The following is a 24,226-nucleotide window of genomic DNA, read 5'->3' on the forward strand; positions in this document are numbered from 1 at the left end:
TTTTTACTCCCATGGCCTTTTGCTCTGTTGTCTGCCCGCCCAGAAAAAAAAAAATGAATAAATAAAGGCTTTAAACAGCGTGGCATGCCTTTCTGACTCCAACATTGCTCTGAGGGATAGGAAAAACACACACACACACACACAAGCCATTGAATGCACACACATGAACACACATCTACATCCTACGCTTAACTGTATATATGTGCACACACATACGCGGACACACACGAGCAGTGCCGAGTCACTGATGTGCGTCTAACAGTGCTTGCAGGGGCCAGTGAAATCTTGCAGTGCTGCTCAATGAGTGTTTGACAGGCGGTCTATGGAGACAGCCGGCTGGGGAGGCTGCCTTAAACAGGGCGGCTTTCAGCAACACACACAGGCCACTCATGGCCTCTGTTTTGTCTCTTTGCTCTCCTCATTTCTTTCTTTCTTTCTTTCTTTCTTTTTTCTCTTCGGCTTTCCCTCTGCCTGTTGCCACCTTGCCACGCTCCTTTGTCTAACTTGTTTTCTCTCTGTGTCTCCTGTCTCTTCTCTGGTATTTTCCTCTCTTTTCTCGCCTCCTCCTCCTTCTCCCGCCGTGCTCTGTCCTCTCTCCCTCTGCAGAGCTGCGAGAAGGTTGGTACAGTAACGTCTGTGTGTGGCTCTTTTGAGTCTCTCCTGAGTATTTGCTTTTCTTCCATTAAACTGCCGTTTGTGTTTGTGTGTCTCGGCTGTTTTATGTGAGGCGCAGAAGGTTTAAACCTGCCTGTACAGTTACTCCTTTGAGATCTAGTGTACCCTGCGTTCTTCTTTTTACTCCCTGTGAGTGCATGTGTGTTTGCTGTGAGTTGTTTTTTTGTTTTTTTTGTTTTTTTTCCTGTGAGTATCTTTTGTGATTCAGTTCATAAAAAATTTAACGGTGCACACCTAAAAACACCATGAATAAAACATTTTGATATCACATGTGCCCTAGCGGTGTTGTACCACACTGTGTGAATGCTCTAGGTCTTCTTTGAATGCCATAAAACTTCATCTCAGAGCAAACTGAACAACAGAAAACCATCAAACTACACAGTGTCAATTTCGAATCACTGCTCTTCTCGCTGTCTACTCCAGTGCGTCGTGTCCCGCCTCGCTTCTCCATCCCCCCAGCTGACAGCGAAATCATGCCAGGGGGGAACGTTAACATCACCTGCGTGGCAGTGGGCTCCCCGATGCCATACGTGAAGTGGATGCTGGGAGCGGAAGACCTGACGCCTGAGGACGACATGCCCATCGGTCGCAACGTCCTGGAACTGACTGACGTGCGCCAGTCCAACAATTACACATGTGTCGCCATGTCGACACTTGGAGTGATTGAGGCGGTGGCCCAGATCATTGTGAAAGGTAGGTTTTTGTGTGATGTTGTATGCTGTATGTGCTTATGGTGGAGGCACTGATGTTTCACTTCACTTCAGAGTATTTGTCTTAACTTGTTTCATATTATATTTATTTAAATTGACAATTACATTTTATAGAAGATTTGTGAATAAATCAGTTTAATTAAATCAAATAATCACAAATGTAATATAACATGTATCTGTCTCCATACATCTCCATACATCTTCAAATGAAAGACCTTTTAAAATCTTTCATATAGGGGCTTCACAAATTTTTCCTTTTTACAATAATAGTTAGTCTCTTCTAAGCTCATACATTATCAGCCACACTTTGTATATATCCACAAGCAGCGGCTATGAAACACCACGCCACTCGTGCTATCAATGAATTAAAAACCCAATAACAGTAGAATTAGGCAGAAAACCATTTGTGGCAAAGTGTGATAAGAATAAAAAATAGTATTTATAAGAGGACCCATCCACATGCGTATATCACAAAATGAATATAAAGTATGACTAGTAAGTATAAAAACAATCTTTGACATAAATAAATACAATGATATCAATATTCAGAATCATAAGAGGGAAAAAAATATTACAGTTTGTGAAGAAGCAACAATATAGTAAGCTTGTATTCAGATTCGTCAGTATACAGTGGGTTTAATTAGGATTAAAACTCGTCCACTTTAAACAGTCTTTGAAGGGATTATAACTTATCAAAGCAAATTGCTGATCTCACTAAATGTGTTTACTTCAACTGAATATATTTATGGTCCAATTCTTGTATTTGCTGTGCCAATATTATGTTCACTGTATAATTCTAGTATACTGTTCTGTTCTGTCTGTTCAATGAAATGTTTCCATCACTTTTATTGAAACCTGGAGAACTGAGTTACTGACAACTTGAAAATAAAGAGAAAACACAGATGAGGATTAAGAAAAATAGTGCAATAATAAGGCAGGGAGATGTGCAATCTTGCTTCTAAATTGCCAGATCGTTCCATGAATTGGGAGCACTAAATTATTCAACTGACTTTGCTGGAGTGACGTTAGGTATAAGGCAGTCATTTCAGCGAGTTAATTAGGGTCCAAAGTTCCTGTTGAGCATAGTCAAGATGTCCTTTTTAAATAAAAAAGTGTGTGAGAACTCTCTTTTCTTTCCCTCAGCTCTGCCAAAGGCTCCTGGGGTCCCTGTGGTGACGGAGAGAACTGCAACAAGCATCACTCTCACCTGGGACTCTGGCAACCCCGAGCCTGTCTCCTACTACATTATACAGGTGTGTAACAGACACCGAGGCGCTGCTGCATGTGCACACACGCTTTTGGACACACGGGAACAAAGATGGCTCAATCTGCACTGGATTTCAGTTTGAACATAAACAGTTATTAACAGCCTGAAAGTCAGAAAGTGAGGCTGCAAAAGAAAAGAGTATCTTGTTTCTCCTCATAAAGATGCCAAATTGCTGAAATTAAATCTTATGAGAGCTCTCCGGCCACATGAAGTAATGAATTTAAATGCTGAGAACAGCGAGTTGATGAATGAATGAATACTCACATATATAGATAGATAGATAGATAGATAGATAGATAGATAGATAGATAGATAGATAGATAGATAGATAGATAGATAGATAGATAGATAGATAGATAGAGCTCTAAATCAGTATACCCTTCTTCTCTCTTCTCTCCAGCACCGTGCCAAAGGATCCGATGACCCCTATAAAGAGATCGATGGTATCGCCACAACGCGCTACAGCGTAGGCGGCCTCAGCCCGTACTCCCACTATGACTTTTGCGTGGCCGCTGTAAACACCATCGGCCAGGGCCCCTCCAGCGATGTGGTGGAGGCTCGCACAGCTGAGCAGGCCCCCTCGTCGCCTCCTCGACAGGTCAGCACTTGAGGACGCAAAATTCAATATGTGTCATTTTACAGCGATATCGCAGCCATCTGTTATTGTTGTTGAGGCTTCTGCATCTCCTTACAGCAAATCTGGCTTGTAGTGTGTCATTTTTAAGTTGTCTTTAGTTCCCAAAAGAACTAAGCCACATTTCTTCAACTGAACTTGCCGTTAAACTAGTTCTTCCTGTTTGCCCTGCAGGTCAGAGGTCGTATGCTGAGCACCACAACAGCAATCATCCACTGGGATGAACCAGAGGAACCAAACGGACAGGTGGTGGGCTACAGAGTGTACTACACATCAGACAACATGCTGCCAGTCAACCAGGTGTGCGCTTAATTTTGTTGCTGCTCTTATGAATCACAGATGACAGATAACTTGCCTGCATGTGTCTCACACTTGAGTGTGCATCTGTGTGTCTGCTTGCATTCATGCATCACGTTGTGTGCTTGTGTTGTGCAGTGGGAGAAGCAGATGGTGCGCAGCGCCAACTTCATCACCATCCAGGGTTTGACTCCTAACAAGACTTATTACATCAGAGTGCTGGCCTTCACTTCTGTAGGAGACGGGCCCCTGTCCCAGGACCTGCAGATTATAGCCAAGACTGGAGGTAAGAGATGGTGGGAACGTATCAGACGGATGTTGAACTGAACGTGTTTGCAAGAATACGAGAAAGAAAATATGTAAACTTTGTTGTACTGATCATGTTTTTCCTCTTCTCCGTAGTTCCATCCCAGCCTTCAGAATTTAAGGGGGAGGCCAAGTCTGAGACCAGTATCCTGTTGTCCTGGGTGGCCCCACCCCAGGGTGGTCCTGACAACCAGATCACAGGATATGAACTGGTGTACCGACGAGCTGACGACACAGAGGAGGTAAGACAAGGACAGGACTGTATTGCTAGACTAACGGGCATTAAGTCGAGTGCATACCTCCACCAAGGCTCCCCTTTTGAATTAAATCAAGCCTATATTTAAATAGTCTAGATCCAGAATTATGTTTAGGAACTGCATCAAGCTGTACTCACTCATAGATACCAACAAACTAAATCAAGATCAATGTATTAATTACAGTACAGAAATGTTTAATAACGCCATACGATACTGAAGAAAGTGAGAAAAAAATACACCAAAAGTTAATGAGGTCACTTCTGCACCAAGATCCATCCTCTATCCAAGTTTTTGGAAATCTGTATAGTAGTTATTGTGTAACCCTGCTGACAAAGCAGCCAACCAACAACGGACACAGGTGAAAACATAACCTCTGGCAGAGGTAATACATTCATGGATGGTTGGATGGGTGTACACAGATTTAGAACAGATGAATGAATAGATGGACCGGTGGGCAAACAGGAGATAAATAGGACCTCACTAGTAGAACCTGACTTTATATAGTATGTCTTCCACAGGTAGATTTTATTGAACACCTTGAGTAGTTAATACAACCTCTTTCTTTTGTTTTTGCTCACGACCTGACGTCCTCTGCCATCCCGTTGTCTTAATGTCCTTTCAGAAGAAAGTGAGCTTCGAGCCCACCACCTCCTACCTGTTGAAAAACCTGAAGCCTTTCTCCACCTACACCTTTCAACTGGCTGCCAAGAGCAAGCACGGAATCGGGGCATATACCAACGAAGTGTCCATCGACACGCCACAGACGCGTAGGTCAACTGTAGATAGTGCTCTGTGTGTGTGTGTGTGTGTGTGTGTGTGTGTGTGTGTGTGTGTGTGTGTGTGTGTGTGTGTGTGATCGAGAGAGAGAGAGTGTAAGGTTTCTATTTTGACAATGCAAAAAGAATTGCCGAATCATTAGTACATGACTGCGAGATCAGACCATTGTAAATGTGTGTGTGTGAGTTGTTTTTGCATTGTCAAAAGGAGGCCGCCATGACTCCAGACCTTAACTGACCTCAGATTTGATATTTCAACAAATGTATCATTGAGTAGCTCCTTTATGATTCCCAGAACTTTTCCTACTCAAAATGGTATTTCAGCAGTTACAGTACCAAACAACTTAAGAGTAACTGAAAAGCAAAGTAACTTAATTTGTTGGCTACCAGTCTGAGGTCTATAAGAGAATCAGTAAAGACAAGGTAAGAAGCCAGAGGCTCATAGATAGAGATAAACTCCGTGTTGGATCACAGAGGCTTGGGTAGGCTGTAAGGACAAGTAAGTTGTGGGCAGGTATGTTTGTGTGTTGAAGCTCTAGTCAGTGTTTTCGTGTTGCATCTCTTTTTAAGCCATTCACTCGTTTTCATTAATCAAACATTTCTGCCAAACAGAAGTTGACGCCCATCATCCAGCTATCTCTGTTCAGCCATCTTGCTTTCTAGTCACAGGCTCATTTTTTTCGTGAAGAGCTTCTGTTCTCCAGTGTTTTGTTTTCATTTTATGTTTCTTTGTCTTTTGTTCTCTGTCTCTCGTCTGCTCAATATCATCCCCATTTCCTTCATGGCAAAAACCTCACTTCCTCACTTCTCCACCCACCACCACCACCACCACCACCAACAACAACAACAACAACAACAACAACTCGCACACACCACCAAATAACATTTTACCCAAACAACCCCTGTTGTGATTCCTCAAAAACTGGCCGATCAGTTCCTTCAGCACCTCCCCAGGACATCACATGTACCAGTCCCAGTTCTACCAGCATCCTGGTAAGTTGGGCTCCACCTCCTCTGGAGTTTCAGAATGGCGTCATTACGGGATACTCCATCCAGTACTCTACTACCGAGGGCAACAAGATCTCTAAAAGAATTGATGGAATTCCTCCGCAAAGTTCCCCGTATCTCCTGGAAAACCTGGAGAAATGGACTGAGTATGGCATAACGATACGGGCGCAGACGGAAGCTGGCGATGGACCAGAAAGTTTACAGCTGCTTTTCCGCACCGAGGAAGATGGTATGTTCCCAAATGAACCCCCCCCCGCCTGTTTTAGGATGGTCCGCCCCACTAACAATGGCTTCCTAACTAACATAGCACTAATGAGCTCATAGCATCCTAAACTAACGAGTCTTCCACTGGCCAGTGTAGGCATTTTGTCTTTCCTTGCCCTGCAATCCAGGCGGTTGATGATGCATTTAAGAACCGCTGTCAGACCCTCCAGTTCACAAAACCTCTCCTTTATTCCTTCATAACCGCCAGAAACCTCCGGAAATCTCCTCCTGCTGCTCCTTCTGCACTGCTCTCTTTTCGTGACAGTGACCCTTTTTTCTCCACAAGCCGTTTTTATCCCCTTTTTGCCAGCATCTTTTTCCCACAACTTTCATCTGAAATCCCCTGTTTTTTGGGGAAAAGTTAAGGTTGGGATTTCCCCCTCTATTCTCCGCTAACAATACCAAAACAAACCCTTTGGCTGTTGCTCTTCCTCGGACTTTTCCACACCTTTTCTCACCGACAGTCTGTCCTGCCATCTCCTCTCCAGCTCTTAGACACTTATATGAACATCTTTAAGCTTAACTCAATAAGTGTATTTTATTTTGACTTTCAGTAATATTCTAAATATTCACACACTCCCAGTCCACCCATTAAGAGATTTTTTCTCACCTCGGCTTTCTTCCAAGTCTTTATGTGAAGGTCAGAAAGTGGCTGGAGTTTCTTTTTTTATATATTTTCTTGCAATGTATATTTTTTCTTGACGGGAGGAGTGTAGTTTTTGGCAGCGCGAAAGAGGTTTTTCTTGATAACAGTATTTTCTCTTTGACTGCCTGCCACTGTTTATCAGCCCATGGCAACAAATCCTTTTCTATCTGCCATTGTTATCTTTCTCTACATTTGCTTCTTATCCTCCACTGCTTTTTTCCTCCATGTTTTCCTCAAGCACTCTCATTTTTTTTTTTTTACTATTTTTACTTTTTTTTCCCCCAGACTTTAGACCAGTTTTAGAATTTTTGGAGGGGTGTATTTTTAAATTTTTTGTAGCTTTTGGGTGTTTTTTCTTATTGCCCTTGAAACAAATTGAATTTTTGATTAGAAAAAAGGGGAAGACCTTTACATGAGAGGTTTGCGTGCCCTCATCTGTGACCCTTGACCTCTATCCCAAAATGCATTTTTAGTTCCAAGCGGTCCTCCGCGAGGGGTGGAGGCAGAGACTGTGAACGCCTCGGCCATTAGGGTGAAATGGCGAGCACCAGCGCCCGAGCGGCAGCACGGTCAGATCCGGGGCTACCAAGTGCACTATGTGAGGATGAACTACGGAGAACCTCAGGGGCAGCCCTTCATCAAGGACATCCTCATAGAGGACTCTCAGGTGACCTCAACATACTCTCTCTAACACCTTATGATCAGATTAACAGTCAGGAACTTTTTTTTAAGACATTCCCGATAAACTTTCTTTAGTAACATTTTTACTTATTATAAATATTCACATTGAAATCATAGTTTCACTAAAGCCATGAAGAAATTATTAGCTTTCAAAACCTGAGGGATTACCTGGATATATTTTACAAAGAGAGATAGAATATGACCATCTGTTACTGTAGATAAAATACCAATTTTAACATGTTTTCTTTTCCTGTTCATTGTTTGTACAACTGCACAATTCAGCCATCTGTCACAGCCTCTATATCAACCTCTTCTATGACATCTGACTTTATTAACATTATTATGAATGATGCTGAAATAAATTGAGCAGAGACCTTCATTAACATCAGACATTTTGAGAAATATGCTTATTTGTCTTCTTGCCACCAGCTGGATGTGAAGATCACTCTTTCTCCAGAGATGGTTATCTTAGTTAGCATTAGTTGGCATTAAAAAGCTGAGAAACTCAGTTCTGTCTAAGGCAACAAAATCTTCCTTCCAGGACCTCTAAAGCTTACTTGATGCCACACTATACTGTATGCCATTTGTTGAATGTTTTAATAGTTTTTACAGTCTTAAGCTAAGCTGACTCCTGCAGGTTTTAGCTTTGTATTTAAAGGAGACCTATTATGATTTTTAGTTTGTTTCTTTACCTTCAGTGTTTTATATAGGTTCCTTAGAATGTCAGACAAATGTCAATTACAATCTGGCATTTATGTAACCACTCATGTGGTCAGGTTAAACAGCCTTAATTGTTTTAAATTTCAATCATTATTCAGTTTTTGTCGAGGAAAATTAATGGACCTAAATCTGTTGATACCTGCCACCTACTGCTGATAGACTGAAACTGATGCAAGTAAAAGATGATGTGTGTGACTTGAAGTCGTAAAGATCACATCCTAAATATTATGAATTGTGTTTTTTTTTCTCCCTCTTCTCCACACGGTTCCATTGCTCAGTGGGAATATGATGACTCAACTGAATACGTGAGTAAACCCTTCTATTATTTAATAGTAATAACAACAAAGCACAGAGAGTAGATGAGTCATGTTTATGAGATTGTAGCTCTCAGATCTCCTGAGACCGGAGCAAGGGCTTAAAACCCAGCAGGAGGTGCCTTTTTCATTTGTGCATTCTGTTTTTTTTTCCAGGATTTCTAATAAAAGAAAATTGAAAAAAAAACATTAAATAGATAACTGATATGAGTCGTTTGGGGGTATTGCCAAAATATCCTGATTATTTATGCTTTCTGCAAGCCAGGAAATGAAGAAAATATTCAGATTAGTGCTTAGATGGAGGCAAATCTAAATGAGTTTTGAGTGTCTGAAAAGTGAAATGACATTTTTGTGTTGCGGGAAAAAACACATTTTGAGCTCTGTTGAGATAATTTGATATAGTTGTTTTGAGTTTTGTTGAGAAAATTAATTTCCTGGCTGTTGGTGTAGAAAAGAGCTGAGAAACTTTCTGTACTTGTAAATTGTGAGGAAAGAAAGCTCATATTTGTACCTTTGGTCACTGGGGCTGAACCTTTTGACCAATTTTGACCCAGATTTTTTCATTGAATTGAATCCCCACTCATTGTCCTGAGGCTGCACATAAGTAAGTTATCTCCTGCAGCTGACAGTGCTTTTTGTTGTTTGTTGTAGGAGGTGGTTCTTGGAGACCTGAAGGCAGACACTTCCTACTCTGTATCAGTGGGGGCTTACACTGCCAAGGGGGATGGTGCTCGCAGCAAACCAGTTTCTGTCTGTACCGCCCTGCCACGTAAGTGTGTCTGCACACACACACAGCTAGTAATGATCCGTGAGACTAAAGCATCACTAATGATCATTAGAGGCCATTAAATCATTGAATTGGTTTATGTCTCACTCTGTCACACCTTGCTATACCAGTAAGAAACCATCTTTTGGTGCCATATTAATCATATTTTGCTTGAGGCAATGAATAATGTGCTTTGCAATTATCCTCTAATTGTCTTTTCGCCATTCTTTCTCTCCATTTTTCCCTCTTTCCAGTGCCTGAGAAGCCCAAACTGATGGTGAGTGCCACTGATTCAGGTACAGCTCTGCTTCAGTGGGTCCCTGCACCCAACCCACCCACCCCACTCCTGGGCTACCGCCTCACCTTCGGCCGCAGCGACGTCCTCCCCTTGACAGTGGTTGAGTTCCCCACCAAAGAAAACCGCTACACCGCCCAGGACATCCACAAGGGAGCTAACTATGTGTTCAGACTCTCTGCCCGTAACAAAATGGGCTACGGAGAGGAGGCTGTAAAGGAGGTGACCACTCCAGAAGATGCCCCAAGTGGATACCCAGAGAATGTTATCTCAGAGGAGGCTTCTGCCAACTCCATCCGGCTGATGTGGAAATCAGTCCCTCTAATTGAGCAAAATGGGAAGATTATGAAGTACTCGGTGCTGTACAAGGATATAAACAGTCGAGGGAACGCCTCAGAAGTTGTGGTGCCCGCTCCGGAATCAAGTGTTTTGTTGGAGGGTCTGAGTGCAGACACTGTGTATGATGTCAGGTTGTGCGCATTCACAGCTGTCGGCCCCGGGCCGTACAGCCCAAGTGTCCAGTTTAGGACGCAGCGGCTAGACCAAGGTAGGACTCACTCACTCCCTAACAACCCATCTTCATCGCTCAGGATGCAACACACGCTTCCTAACAGCGCATTTGTGCATATACGGTGCACAAGTCCCACATTCACACACACACACACACACACACACTCATTCAGACACTCAACGTCTGGTGACAACATCCTAAGTGTCCTTTTTCATTGTCTTGTCACTGTAGTCTTAGACCCAACGTCCTTTTCCCAAAACAAGGTAAGAGTCTTGGGTCTTGGGCAAGTATCCCCTGTCCAGTCGGATTCACTGTGTGTTGATAAGAGCAGATAGCTAGCTTGAGACTGGTACTAAGAGAATGACAAACAGGTAAGGCCATTACTTTTGCTTCAGAAGAGAGATTCACTGAGACTGGAATCATATTCATGTTTGTTTGTTTTATATTTTTGTGCCGCAGTTTTTGCCACCAACTTCAGAGTAAAGGCTGCCATGAAGAACTCCGTCCTGCTGTCCTGGGAAATCCGAGACAAGAATCCCGCCCAGCCGTTTACCGTGAGTAGAATTGCACGAGCACGAGCACAGTGCACTGTGCATCTTTTTCAGGCCTGTAAACCGTGAAAAAAATCTTTATACAAAATACAACAGTTTGCAAGACTTTTTTTAAAGTTTTAAATCGACTAACATGTATTTTCAGGTTGTAAACAATAGATCTGTCACTAGAAAACCTTCATGGTACACCTTTAAATGTAGTTAAATCAAAACCATAATTCAAATGAGCCAGGTCTCAGATGGTGTAAAAACAAATAAAGGCAGGCTGATAATAAAATATGAGGAAATTACCTGTTCTACAATGACTCACAAAGAAAATTCAGCATAATTTATCATATTATTTCCAACCATTAGTTTCCCATTTTTCTCCATGTTAGGTCGCTGTTCATTAACTTCAGCACTTCCTGTTGGATAATTGATGAAGCCTCGCAGTCATATAATGCCTCTTGAGCTGCTCGAAGGCTTTTAATTCAACCTAGATAGAGGACGTTCGCCCAACAGCAACGACAGCAAAGACAAAACATTAAGCTTTGTACTGAAGTTTAATCAAATTATACCAATAAAACTGAAGGGGAAATTAACAAGCGGAAAGGTACATGCAGGCACACGCGCAGTCATGCATTCAGATGCACACAAACTCACAAAGACTTGACCTTAATGGCAAATTTGGCCACAAAAGGGTGACATTTTTGTGGCCCGACCAACCCAGAGACTATAGAGCTGCCGGTCTCAGACAAGCGCTGATGTGAAATAAACTCCTTGTTCTTTCTGTCAAGGCAAATGAAGACATTGTGGAATATTTAAGAACTTATATTAAGTGCTGCATTTTGGCCTTTGCCCTGCAAAGTATGCAGTTAACTGTCAAATTATGTGATTTACCCCGTGTCCAGATCCTGTACGGAAAGGGACAGTCTGTAGAAGTGGATGGAAAGCAGACTCAGAAGCTTATCACTGGCTTAGAGCCAGACACCCAGTACTCCTTTCTGCTCACCAACCGGGCCAACAGCGCCGGGGGTCTGCAGCACCGTGTCACAGCCACCACCGCCCCAGACATCCTGAAAACCAAACCCATGGTGGTTGGAAAGACCAACGCAGATGGCATGGTGACTGTGCAGCTACCAACTGTGCAGACGACAGCCAAAGTCAGGTAATGACGACGGATGAGTTAAGAGAATTAGGGTGAAGAATTTGGTGTAATGAAATGGTTAAATGTGAGTAGTTTTAATAATGATAATTTGTGATAAATTTGCTCAACTTAGGTTGTTTTTAAATTAATTGTTTTCAAGACCCTGTGAGGAAATGGTACAGCTTCCTCCTGCTGGTGCTTTTTCATTTATTGGTCTATTAGGAGGGATTTTACAGTGTTGGCAGCAAAGCTAGTCTGAGGACACCCACAGTGGGCCAAATGAAAGCACAAAGCTGATAATCTCATCTGCTTGTCGTAACCAAGAACAATAATAGATACCAAATGGAACCAACCTGGATCACACCATCACTACTGACAAACATTTTCCTGTAGTTTGGGACATTTTTTTCCCATTAGCTTATAGACTGTAGCTTTGTATTTACTGTACAGCCATAAGAGTGGCATCAATCTTCTCATCTTACTCTAAGAAAAATGGAAATAAGTGTACATCCCAAAACATCTAACCAGCGCATTCCTTTAAAAAGCCTGAACCCAGAGTGTGCTGTGTTTCAGGGGTTACTATGTGGTGGTGGTGCCACTGAAGAAGCAGAGAGGGGGGAAGTTCCTGAATCCGTGGGAGGAGCCCGACCAGATGAACCTGGATGAGGTGAGACGTGCAGATTACACTAATCAATAGCAAATAATGGTCATTGTAAACAGCTTATTGTAAGGTTATGTTGATGTCAAGAGGGTGATGATGATGATTCGAGCAACGGCCATGATATGATACATCATGGGTTCATAAATGCATGTGAACATGACATGTAGGTGACCAACCTTTGTTTCATTTAGATCATCAACTCATCAGATGGATTATTCTCTCTGAAAGAACTCTGACAGTCGCAAATGGCTTAGAATCTGAATGAGTCTGTAATTCCACTGGAATGTCGGGTCCTTTTCTTATCTTGTGTTTTATGTGCAAATGATTGTTTTGAATAAATAAAAATCATCATGTTTTATGCTTTTGTTAAGATTTGCTGACTAAATCGTTGTCACGTATTTTCTTTGATCAAAACTAGAGCTACAACTAACATTTTTTTTCCATCGTTGATTAATCTGCTGATTATTTTCGCAATTATTTAATGGATCGTTTAGACTAAAAATTTCAAGGTTAAAAAAAATAGAAAAAAAAGCCCATCAGAATTTCCTAGAGGGAGTTTGCCATCCTCAAACACCAAAAACTCTTGATTGCAATCATAGATAACAAGGAAAAGTGGCAAGTCCTTACATTTAAGAAGCTGGAACAGGCAAATATTTGACATTTGAAAATGTATTAAAAGGAGCAATTAATATTGTTTCAATCAACCAATCGATAAATTGACTAATTGTTCCCGCTGTAATCAAAAGCGTAATGCTAAAGATCTTTTTTCACACTGACACACATCTACAAACTAAATAAATGGAAGCATCACCACAACAAATAGGCAGCTTTCCATCGCGGGCAGACTTTGTAGTGCTGAAATCATTCAGACCCACACATACGTGGGAACTGTGTTTGAAGACAGCTTGAGGTTTAATGAAAATACAGATGTCATCGTGAGAAAGGCTCAGCAGCATTTTTTTACTGCCTACGAGAGCTAAACTCCTTTAGAGCAGATCAGACTGTGTTAAGTGCTTCACTGATAGTATTTTAACCTTTTCATTTATTTTCCACGCCAAAAGAACAAGCAGCAATTGGTGTTTTTAACTCCGTTTTTGAGATTACTGGCAAAACACAACGACCCCAAGTACAGCGTGATACTGAACAAGTCCTCCCAAAAGTACACTGCTCAAGCTTGTACCTGTGAGAATGCATTTTAGATCACCTGTATGTCGGGCTGCAGTGGTGTACCCGTCTCGTGGTTTACTGTGGCATGAAAACTGATGGTTAACATATAATATGTGTGCACATACTACACTTATCCAAATCTACTGTATTAGTGCTATTTCCTTTTGTATCAAGCAACATAAAAATTGCAGCGTGATGTCTTTGAGTTCATTTGGGTTTGCCTGCAACGTGACTATTGCACATGCGCACATTGCTTTGTGGCTGCTGAAACGATACATAGTGCAGCCCTCACTTGGATGTTTGGATATTGCTGGCAAAATATGGACTGTCCACTGCCGTTTATCTGTGTGTATTTTAGCTTCTTTTCTTCTATTGAAGTCACGTAAACAAACTACTGTGCCGAGTCCTCTGACTCCGTTGTCTCAGACTACTTCTGTCTAATCATACAAAGGTAGATGACCCGGCCATCCGTTTGCCTGTTCAGTCCAAACAATGCTTTCACATAACATTTCCCATCTAATTCCTTTTTTCTAAAGACTTAATAACCTCATTACGGCACTCTGAAAGCACATTCATGTGTATGAGATTAGTTTCAATAGAGTTTTTATGGTGCCCACTGTCTCAATGGATAAATGCGGTGGCAATCCAGTTGATGATGAAGACATTTGTGCTTAGGTGATAATGCTCAGTGCAGCCCATTGTTCCTTCGGTGATGAGGGTTTTTGTGTGATGTAAAAATGCCAAAAGTGCCCTTCACTTCAAGGCGTTCTTTGCTAGAAAAAGTCAGGAAAATAATTCCCAAATATTAAGCTTTTTTTTTTTTTCTTCAGGAAAATTGTATTACAATTCAAGAGAAAAGACTGCATTGCCTTTATTTTGTCACATGAATTGAGAGGTAGTGTCACTGATGACCTTTGATGTTGCACTCAGAAAAAAGTAATTACCCAATGATGCCTATTACTCTCGATTTTCTGTCATTTCTTATCTTTCCTGTGAAACACTCTGTTGTCTTTGTTTTAATCCTTTCCTCCGTCTATCTCTGTTCACCCATCCTCTGTTTTTCTTCCCCTCCAGCTCCTGAAAGAGATCAACAGGACCAGTGTGAGTCGTGCCCTCCGCATACGCAGGCAGGCCGGCCAATCAGATCCAAGGGCCTATGTCACCGCTCACTTTAAGTTCCTCCCGCTGGAGTTCACGCTGGGTGACGGGAGAAACTACGGAGACTTCCGCAACCGTCCGCTGCAGAACGGACAGGAGTATGTTTTCTTTGTGCTGGCACTGCTGGACCTCTCTGAGAATGTGAGTAGATACACAGTCTCACAGTTCAGCCATCTTAATTAAGTTTCGTCCAAGTTGATCGTGAAAATGCAATACAACCATCTCTCCCGTCAGACTATGTACGCCACCAGCCCTTACTCTGATCCTGTGACGTCATCGGACGTGGATCCTCAGCCAATCGTAGATGAAGAAGAGGGTCTGCTCTGGGTGGTGGGGCCTGTGCTGGCTGTCATCTTCATCGTGTGCATCGTCATCGCCATTCTCCTCTTTAAAAGGTAAGAAGTGCACGGTGGAGCCAGGAACATGTGAAAACGGTTTGGTTGCAGAAGGAGGAAGTAAGTCAGACAGAGACAGGTTTTGTGAATACAAGATAAGAAAAAATAATTGCAAAGGCAGTTTGCATATTCACAGAAGGGCAACAGATCAATGCAAAACATTATTTAGACAGTAAAATATATTCTATAGGTATTTTAATATATTCCTTGCCTGTAGTCAAGCAGCAGTTCTCAAAGAACCTTTAGCAAGCAAGGTCATAAACAAGAAGTAATGTGAGTTATCTCTATGAAAGGTATGCACAATCGATTATGCTTTACATAAAATATCTGGATTATTACTAGAGGACAGGGATTTTAAGTCTTTAGTATGAAAATATGTTTATAGGCAAGTCTCGAACAAGTTCTTCTATAACAGCTTCTATAACTTCTGAAACAAAGTCAGTCTTTTGTCATGTATTTTCCAAGACCAAGTCACAAGGACTCAAGTCCACATCCAGTATTTTGGCCTGTTTTTCATTACATTTTGACATTGCGGCACCATTAAAAGTGTACCAGAAATTTCAGCAGTTTCATTTTGCCTCGTCCCCACGGATGCTTCCAGCGCTTACAGGACCTCTTTTTTTCTAGATTTCTAATTGTGGACAGTGGTGATGATTCACTGATTAACAGTCCATTTAGCGCTCCGAGAGGTTTTTAGTACAACAGTGATTCTGGCAACAATTCTGGCAATTGGAGCTCAGTGTCTGACAAAGTAGTCAAGTTGATTTTGATTGTATAGCCCAAAATGACAATCACATGGCCTCAGTGGGCTGTAGAATTTGTGTAGTGAAAGACATCGTCTGTCCTCAGACGCTCGAACAGAAAAAACCTTGTAGCAGGGAAAAATAAAAGAAACCTCCGAATGAGCCACAGAGGAGGTGTTGCTCTCTGAGGACGGACAGACGTTCAGTGATAAGATGTGGCGTGTACAGAACAGAAAGCCACACGACCTCCTCTCCGCCATGGTGACCTGGAAGAGGGCAGGCCACACAAGACGCCTTATTGCTTTTCACCTCTCCTCCCTTTGAAAGCCTCTTCTTTGGGCGAGAATAGTCTGGAACTGGACATCCAGCAAAGCCCAGCTTGTTCATACTGTGTTTCCATTATTTATGAGGCATGTGGGACTAACATCTGTCGTACTAACCACACCTGGGTTTAGCTTCCTCGTCTTCGCAGGAACGTGACTGTGTGCTTTCTGTAATCTGTTCTCGAGAACTATAAACAGGGAGCAGAGTCAGCTCACATAACAAATAGGGGAAGATAACATTATCGCACATTAGCATTATTCATGATAATCATCTGTTCCTCTGGCTACAGCTTTCTTAATGCACATGAATAATTGCTGTGAATGTGGCCGTTGCAAAATGATTAACCTTGATGGTAATAATGCAAAGTCTGAACACGCTGCTGCTGATCCACAGCCATTATTGTCTCACTTGTGGTTTCACTTATATTTCCAGTCTGTTATCATAGACTCAGTGTCACAGTTAGAGGGTGTGGGAGGCGGTAATGTGTGTGCAGTGAAATCAGGCAAGAGTTTTTATCATTTACATTTCCATCCGCTGATTATCTTTGTGTCTATAGGAGGTGCTATTTAGCATATCAAACCCTGTGCTAAGTTTTAATGAGGGGGGCAGAATGATAAGTTCAGCACTGCTTTACTCCCTGATGTTTGTTGAGTGGACACTAATGTTATTCATCCTTGTCTGTTCTTTTATCTGCTCCTCTCCCTGTTTGGATGCAGCAAACCTGACAGGTAAACAAACACCATCTATTACCATTTCCACTCTCCTACGGGGGAGATTTCCCTTGCAGAGCCTTTTGCAAAGACTGCTGTAGATAATAGATCCCAGTAGAGTCGGAATAAACCTGGGGTGTCTTTGATGACTGTGTCGTAACCTTCAGTACGCTGGATAAATTGTAGCATTAATCAACTGCATTTGATAAAGTTTAGAGGTACAGAAATTTGATTGTGCACATTCAGAGGTGGAACAATGACGACTGCGCTGCATGAGTTTGTTCCTGTCGATGGTTTTGACTGAAAAAGCAAAGGAGATGTGAGCGTGGATGTCACTTTTAACTCCTGGCAGCTTCCCACCTCCATCCCAGACAATGAGCCAGTCATTAACATATAAAAAGCCGCAACACTAAAACCAGCAGTCGACCAAAAGCTCTGCTAGATTTCAAAAACAGAAATTCCCTGAAAATTACAGCTATCCCTGTAAATGCGAGCAGCAATTTTTACAAGGCTTACTCTGGCCCATTTATTCAAACACAAATCCCCATAAATTGAGTTTACAAATCCCAAATTTTGCCAGAATCAGCTTCTTTTCGTCATGCGGTAGAAGGTCCAATTCATCGGGTCGGGGATGCATTTAACGACGTGTGTCGGTCTGTTATTCCAGGAAAAGGGCTGAGGCTGAAGCCAGTTTCCCCTGTAGCAAAGCCATGTCGTCCCATCATCCCACCGATCCAGTGGAGCTACGCAGAATCAACTTCCAGACTCCAGGTAAACCAGACACACCTGTACACACACATGTGTAGCTTTGATGTGTGCGTACAAAGTGTGAGTTGTCATTTTAAGATTAAACTATGGTGTTGTTTCCCTTTTCAGCCTACCGTGTATCAGTGTACCGCGGTTATCGCCGTTTGTCAAGTTAGTTGGTCACGGAGCTTCTCTTCTCCTTATCATTCATGTTCTTTCTTTCTTTCTTTCTTTCTTTCTTTCTTTCTTTCTTTCTTTCTTTCTTTCCCATTTTCATGCTAACTAACCTTCCATCCCGTATAGGATGAAGCTGCTTGGACTGACAACATCTCATCAAAATGCCACTGGAATACCTCTTTAAAACAAACCCTCCAGAAATACTTATACATACTAAATTTTTAACCGCCTGTGTCATCCGCTTTTTTTTTTTTTTTATCTTCACCAGCAGCGTGCGTATACTCTGAGGACATGTTACTGTGCCTCAGTAACTTTCACAGCACGCACATTGTTCTTCTTTCTGTCTGCCTGGAGAGAAAATGGTCACTTAACAAAAAAAGGAAAAAAAAGAATACACTTCCATTTGCTTCCTCCACTGACTATGGACAGAACACTAAACAACACCTCCTCTGAGAATCCTTAATCTTAACATTTTCCTCCAAAAGAGTTTAGCTGGTACATGTATCCAAATGGCCTCTTTTTTCCATTTCTGTGCTCGGCAGGCATGGCAAGTCACCCGCCCGTCCCCATCTCCGAGCTGGCAGATCACATTGAGCGCCTCAAGGCAAACGACAATCTCAAGTTCTCTCAAGAGTACGAGGTAGGAATGCTGATTATCTGTCCCTGAAAATCTTTAACTTGGGAAATTCATCTGGTTTTTGATGCAGTCGCACATGTACTTATCGTTGACTCGTCATTTTTTTTTGCTCAATTTCTAGATTGAGCCTCACATCATCTCTGCATTTTGATTCGTCTTCTTAGATCGATTTAAGATAGAGCGTATTTTCCTCTCTCTGCTGCCTTGTTGTTATCTATACAAATATGGGGGGGGATTGAAATTGCATGCTCAAAGAGAGTTTGCTTACAGCCAGATGGTTATCAAGCCCTCATTTCTACGCTCTGGTGGAGAAAGGGGTGAAACTGAGATAGAAATAAAGAGGCAGCGTCGGAGAGCAGGCTCACCAAGAGATACAGGGAGCAAGAGAAAGAAGACGCCTCTTGATTAGTTTCCTCCAACTTGCAGCGCAGTTAACGGGGAACAAAAAAAAAAGGGAGGCATCTACTCGGAGATAACAATGTGGCTGAACTTGGTGTTCTGAACTGTGGCGCATGAAAAAAAAAAAAAAAAAAAACATCAGTGGAACTATTACCCAACATGCTCGTGTGTAGCAAATAGCACTAGCATTACAATGAGCTCCACAGAGAGTTATTAAGGGGGCGAAAATGTTTTCTTTTCCCTGAGAAAAAAAGAATCAGTTTAGACCCACAGCCCGTGGGTGAAGAAGGAGACATAAGGCTCTTAATTGGCCACCACAAGAGAGACAAATTGAGTGCGACAGAGATGCGTATACAGGGGGAAGACAGGGATACATTATGCGAAGAGTAGAAGACCAGAGCGACGATGTTTTTCGGGAGAAAGCAGCGGCAGAGAGGATAAAGGCGGGTGGAAGAGACAGTGAGGGAGAAGAAGCCGAATGTAATTGTGGTGTGAGCTGGAAGCGCTCTGTTGAGCCTCACATTCTCTCTGCATGACTGTGTGCTTTGTTCGGTGCTGAACCCTTAACGAGGGAACGAGAGAGATGGATGGAGGAGGGATTGAGGGAGAGAGAAAGAGAGAGAGAGAGAGGCCAGAAATGATTGCGGTGTAATAATCAGACACACATGATGTTGGACAGCAGTCTCACACACACACACACACACACACGCACACACACACACACACACACATTTAAACATACATACACTCTTCCAGTACCACTCCTGTTCATTCCCCCCCCCAAAACCAAACCATAATTATGTGTCGTAAAATATTCAGAATTGCTAAATTGCTCTGGCTCTCTCCTCTTCGTCCCTCTCCATTGACAGCCCCGTAATGACCTCATGTCTGCTTCTCCCAGCTAACAGCAGTGGTTACACTGTAATTACCCTCCAGGAACTTAATGTGTTGGTCTAACACAACCATCCTTTCTCTCCCAGAGGAATTTATTGCGCTTTTATCATCTTTCTTGGGTAGCTAGTGTTTTTTCTCTCTCTCGCCCCCCCCTTCTTTTTTTTTCTTTTTTTTTTTTGGAGTGGAAAAGGGAAAGTCCCTACATCACTGTTGTTCCTTGAAACAGGATATCGTATTTGCCATCATTCCCATCCAAGTTCAATAATACCTTGTTAATTTTCAATTTGTACTTGGTTTGGTTGTTCTGTGGCGATGGTGGACTATTTTCCCGAGCTCAAATTCACAGAGCTGTCATGAGTTACAGTTTTCTGCATTTGAGGCAGATATAAAGCAATAACAGTATCTTTACTTTACCTCAATAGCCTCATCATGACTGATGGAAGTTGTTGTACATGATTTACAATCTCAATCACAATCTCAGTGGACCTTATATTACATTCTCACTTAATAGCATACATTCTATATTCTTATGTAATAAAACACAAATAGTATCGATAGTGTCCAAGTCACTCTAAATTAAGCCTTTGAACACACAACACAGTTTTTTGTCTTTTTTCTTACACAGTTAGAATGCTTCATATCATAAAGAAGAAAGAATAATAACCAAAATGGTAACCAGTATTTCAAAACATGTTTTTTTTTTGTTTTTTTTTTTCCAGGATGAGGTTATTGTGGTGCAAACGCTTTATTTTTGGTGGAACTTTGTATTAGACATTTCGAATTGATTGGTTATGATGACGTTTCAGTATTTTAAGCTTTGTTTTGTTTTTTCCTTACAAAGGTGCTCATCACACACGATTAGTGCAAGAGTGTGAGAAAGAATATGTTTTGTTGTTTTGGCGACGATAATTGGTGCCATTTTGGTTAGTTATTTCAAGAAAACGTGCCTTCCAGCCTGCTGGCATGTTGTTGTTGGGGTTGAGGAAGTCTTTGTAATTTGGGGTACGTTCTACATTTTATAGTTAGGTCTGGCTATTAAATAGGGCAGCAGTAGAACCTGTGTTGATTAATAAGTCAAAATGCTGGTGAATAAGTGCTTTTTAATGACTAATAAAGAGTCAGTATGCTACAAATGTGAATACTAATAAGCAGCAAGTTAATGGTTTATATGTGCAGTGCAAGTGTCGTAGTTTTCAAATGAAAGCATTAAAATCAAGAGATTTTTTTAAATAACTTATCAAAGGATGCAGACACTGTCCAAAACAGGCTGAATGTATAAAAAGAGATAACCCTGCTGCTCTGTCTTCATTAGTTATTTTTCGCTGATGTTTCTCTTTGTTCTGTCCTTGTCTTCTGCCTCTTGTAGTCCATCGACCCCGGTCAGCAGTTCACATGGGAGAACTCCAACCTGGAGGTCAACAAACCAAAGAACCGCTACGCTAACGTCATTGCCTATGATCACTCCAGGGTCATACTCTCCAGCATTGAGGGTAAGACTCGCCGCCAGAGTGTTTGTGTGTGTCTGTTCGCCCTTGTACTTCTATCTTTGTGAGGACTTGCTTCAGAGTGAGGACATTTTTAGGAAGTGAGGGCATTTTAGCCGGGCTGAGGTTTTGAGGGTTGAGGTTAGGGTAAGGTTAGGGAACAGATTGAGCATGTAGTTGTAACGGTTAAAGTTGGGAATAGAGGATATTATGTCATTATGTCGAAGAGAGTCGTCACTAGTATAGAAGTGCGGGCATGTGTGTTCTTACTGTATGACTGTGTGTGTGTGTGTGAGAGAGCCGCATGATTGATGGGGGGATGGAGCCCAAAGATGTGTTTCATTGCCAGTTCCCATACACGCAACACAAAAAGTAGTCTGCCTGCAACAGGCATAAAAATTCCAAATTCAAACTGTGTCACCACATCGCTCCATTAATACGCTCCCTCACTTGACCGTTTTAATGTTTCTGGAGGTAAATTAGGCTCACGGTTTTATTAATAGCCTCCTCAGTGATTACTTTTCACGGTGCGCCCATTTTAAACGCTCTAAAACAAGGAGAAAAAAAAAATAGTCTCAGTCCCGTTCTCAGTGCGCGTTTCGAAGCGCACTCACCCACCTCAGCTGGGAAAGACCTGAGGCGGAGAAACTGGCAGCTCCAGTGTGGAGAGAGGGAGGCAGTGGGAGGCCAAGCCCAAACAGATGAGCCTTATCTGGGCAGAGCATGTGTGAGCAGCCCTTCCACCCCCGCCAGTCCCGGAGCCCTGGCTGTCTGTCTTTCTTTCAGCTTATGAAACACATATACTCTTGAGCATGTCCAAACACACACACACACACACACACACATACACACACACACACACACACACACAAACAAACAAACACACTCATACTTCGCTATGGATTTAAAACACATGCCCAAGATGTGCACAAGCACAGATATGCACTTTCGCTCCCATTCTCCTCCGCCCATGCTCATGAACGCTTTTTCTCACTCTCTGCCAAGTCAGTGTAGCCACCAAGCGACTGTAAGTGTGCGTGCGTGCATGTGTGTGTGTTTGTTTTATCTGCACTGTGCTTCTGCTGTAGTCCCTTGCAATAAAGTTGTAGCACATCAAAGCATTTAGCCAAGCTGTCTTTTAAAGACTGTGGTTGATAAACATATGTTGGAAGCTCTTCTTACCGTCTGTCCCCATCCAATTTAAAGTAACTTGTGTAAACACCCCCGTGCTCCACTGTCATTTAAATGTGTGCACGTGTGTGTCTGTGTGTGTTCGTGGTGTATGTGTGATGGTGGCTCGGGGTTTTTACGAGCATATGGGACCATGCTGTGTTTGTATTATAAGCTGCAAGGGGAGAATCAGCTGCAGGAGTTTCTTCCTGTCGGGATTCTGCTGTTTGTTCGTTGACTTCTGTCTTTTTTGAAATGTAAACTGCCATCAGACGACTCAAAAGGAGTTTTGTGTCCCACTTCGTCAGAATCGGGTCACGGCTGAATGCACGCGTCAGTGTGTACGTCCGTGCGTGTGCTGTGGTGTTTCGGCGTGTGTGTGTGTGTGTGTGTGTGTGTGTGTGTGTGTGCGTGCGTGCGTGCGTGCGTGTGTGTGTGTGTGTGTGTGCATGTTTGAGCTATGACTCAGTGATTTTTGGGATTATGGTATTAGGCCCCAGATGAGCAGGACTGATCCTAAATCAAACACACACAGACGGTCCCTCACATCACACACACACACATGCAAGCACACTAACGCGCATACACACAATCCCTTCCAGGACAAGCAGTGTCAGCCGAGTCTTACACAGAGACGGCCTTACAGTCATATTGCCATTCAAAGCGACACATCCAGAGTATACTCAGATTAGGCCCATGATCGTCTTAGCATGTATTATAAAACAAGACGGCTGAACAATCCAACACCAAAGGACGTTTGGCCCTGTGAAAACATTAATCTCCCCGCCATGACCTCAGATGATCCGCATCCTTTATTACTGGGACATAAACCTGCTTTCATGCTTTCAGTAGACTTTAAATAATCCATATGGATTATTTCACCGTGATTCAGAATAAGAATCAGATTCATCTGCAAAAAAAATTACATGCACAGTGAATCTTTCCGTGGAGTATTTCAGCATCAGTGGCATCTATTTTGCCCACCTGTTGCCCTCTGTTTACTCTCCCCTTACTCTCCCGCCTCGACCCGTCACTATTCATTCCTCACCTCGCCTTGCACACCTCTCTTTCCATTTTCGTCCACCGTCCTCCCTAACCTCCACTTCTTCTTTATCATGCAGGTGTCCCAGGCAGTGACTACATCAATGCTAACTATGTAGATGGCTACCGCCGTCAGAATGCCTACATCGCCACTCAGGGTTCCCTCCCTGAGACTTTTGGGGAGTTCTGGAGGATGGTCTGGGAGCAGCACACAGCCAACATTATCATGATGACCAAGCTGGAAGAGAAGTCAAGGGTAAGGAAAAGACGGTGGGGTGAGAGCGAGGATAGTGTAGCACAGGGCTAAGCCAACACTATTTTAATGCCCAAAAGTGGTGAAGGGAAGGAATACAAGAATCAGTCAGATAATGGAGGAGTCGAATAGGTCGCTTGGAAAATATAAGGATGTCATTATACAATATTAAGTAGCACTTTCGGACCAAAAGCTGGGTGAGGACATTGGATGGTAGGTTAGTGGAGTACATTAAGGGGAAAGTATACAGCAGTAGGTCATCAGGATCTGTAGGATAGGATAGACTACAGAGGTGCTGCTGTGTTGCTCAGAACACAGATCTAGTGGAATGAATGGCGTGCAGTATCATATAGTAGGGCAGACTTAGGTACAGCATTAGGTAGCGTAAGTGTAGGAAAGGGTAAGATATACAATTCCTGTAGAGATACGGTAAAGCAATTAAAGAAAAATAATCATCAAAAG

General features: G+C 42.4%; 1 protein-coding gene across 1 annotated transcript in view; it reads left to right on the forward strand.

The window, feature by feature from the left end:
• Window positions 1-24,226, forward strand: part of ptprdb (protein tyrosine phosphatase receptor type Db) — a 161,619-nt gene that overhangs the window by 119,452 nt on the left and 17,941 nt on the right. The window contains exons 14-36 of the mRNA XM_037102768.1: window positions 607-618; window positions 1,099-1,368; window positions 2,529-2,638; window positions 3,053-3,250; window positions 3,461-3,586; window positions 3,722-3,869; window positions 3,986-4,131; window positions 4,769-4,913; window positions 5,857-6,159; window positions 7,314-7,507; window positions 8,520-8,546; window positions 9,207-9,324; window positions 9,576-10,163; window positions 10,587-10,681; window positions 11,569-11,825; window positions 12,378-12,471; window positions 14,707-14,931; window positions 15,025-15,185; window positions 16,969-16,980; window positions 17,630-17,733; window positions 18,429-18,526; window positions 21,183-21,306; window positions 23,592-23,767. Coding sequence (XP_036958663.1) covers window positions 607-618; window positions 1,099-1,368; window positions 2,529-2,638; window positions 3,053-3,250; window positions 3,461-3,586; window positions 3,722-3,869; window positions 3,986-4,131; window positions 4,769-4,913; window positions 5,857-6,159; window positions 7,314-7,507; window positions 8,520-8,546; window positions 9,207-9,324; window positions 9,576-10,163; window positions 10,587-10,681; window positions 11,569-11,825; window positions 12,378-12,471; window positions 14,707-14,931; window positions 15,025-15,185; window positions 16,969-16,980; window positions 17,630-17,733; window positions 18,429-18,526; window positions 21,183-21,306; window positions 23,592-23,767 — 3,731 coding nt within the window. The remainder of the gene's footprint in view (window positions 1-606; window positions 619-1,098; window positions 1,369-2,528; window positions 2,639-3,052; window positions 3,251-3,460; window positions 3,587-3,721; window positions 3,870-3,985; window positions 4,132-4,768; window positions 4,914-5,856; window positions 6,160-7,313; window positions 7,508-8,519; window positions 8,547-9,206; window positions 9,325-9,575; window positions 10,164-10,586; window positions 10,682-11,568; window positions 11,826-12,377; window positions 12,472-14,706; window positions 14,932-15,024; window positions 15,186-16,968; window positions 16,981-17,629; window positions 17,734-18,428; window positions 18,527-21,182; window positions 21,307-23,591; window positions 23,768-24,226) is intronic.

This window comes from Acanthopagrus latus, chromosome 1 (assembly GCF_904848185.1).
Source record: "Acanthopagrus latus isolate v.2019 chromosome 1, fAcaLat1.1, whole genome shotgun sequence".
Classification (NCBI taxonomy): Eukaryota; Metazoa; Chordata; class Actinopteri; order Spariformes; family Sparidae; genus Acanthopagrus; species Acanthopagrus latus.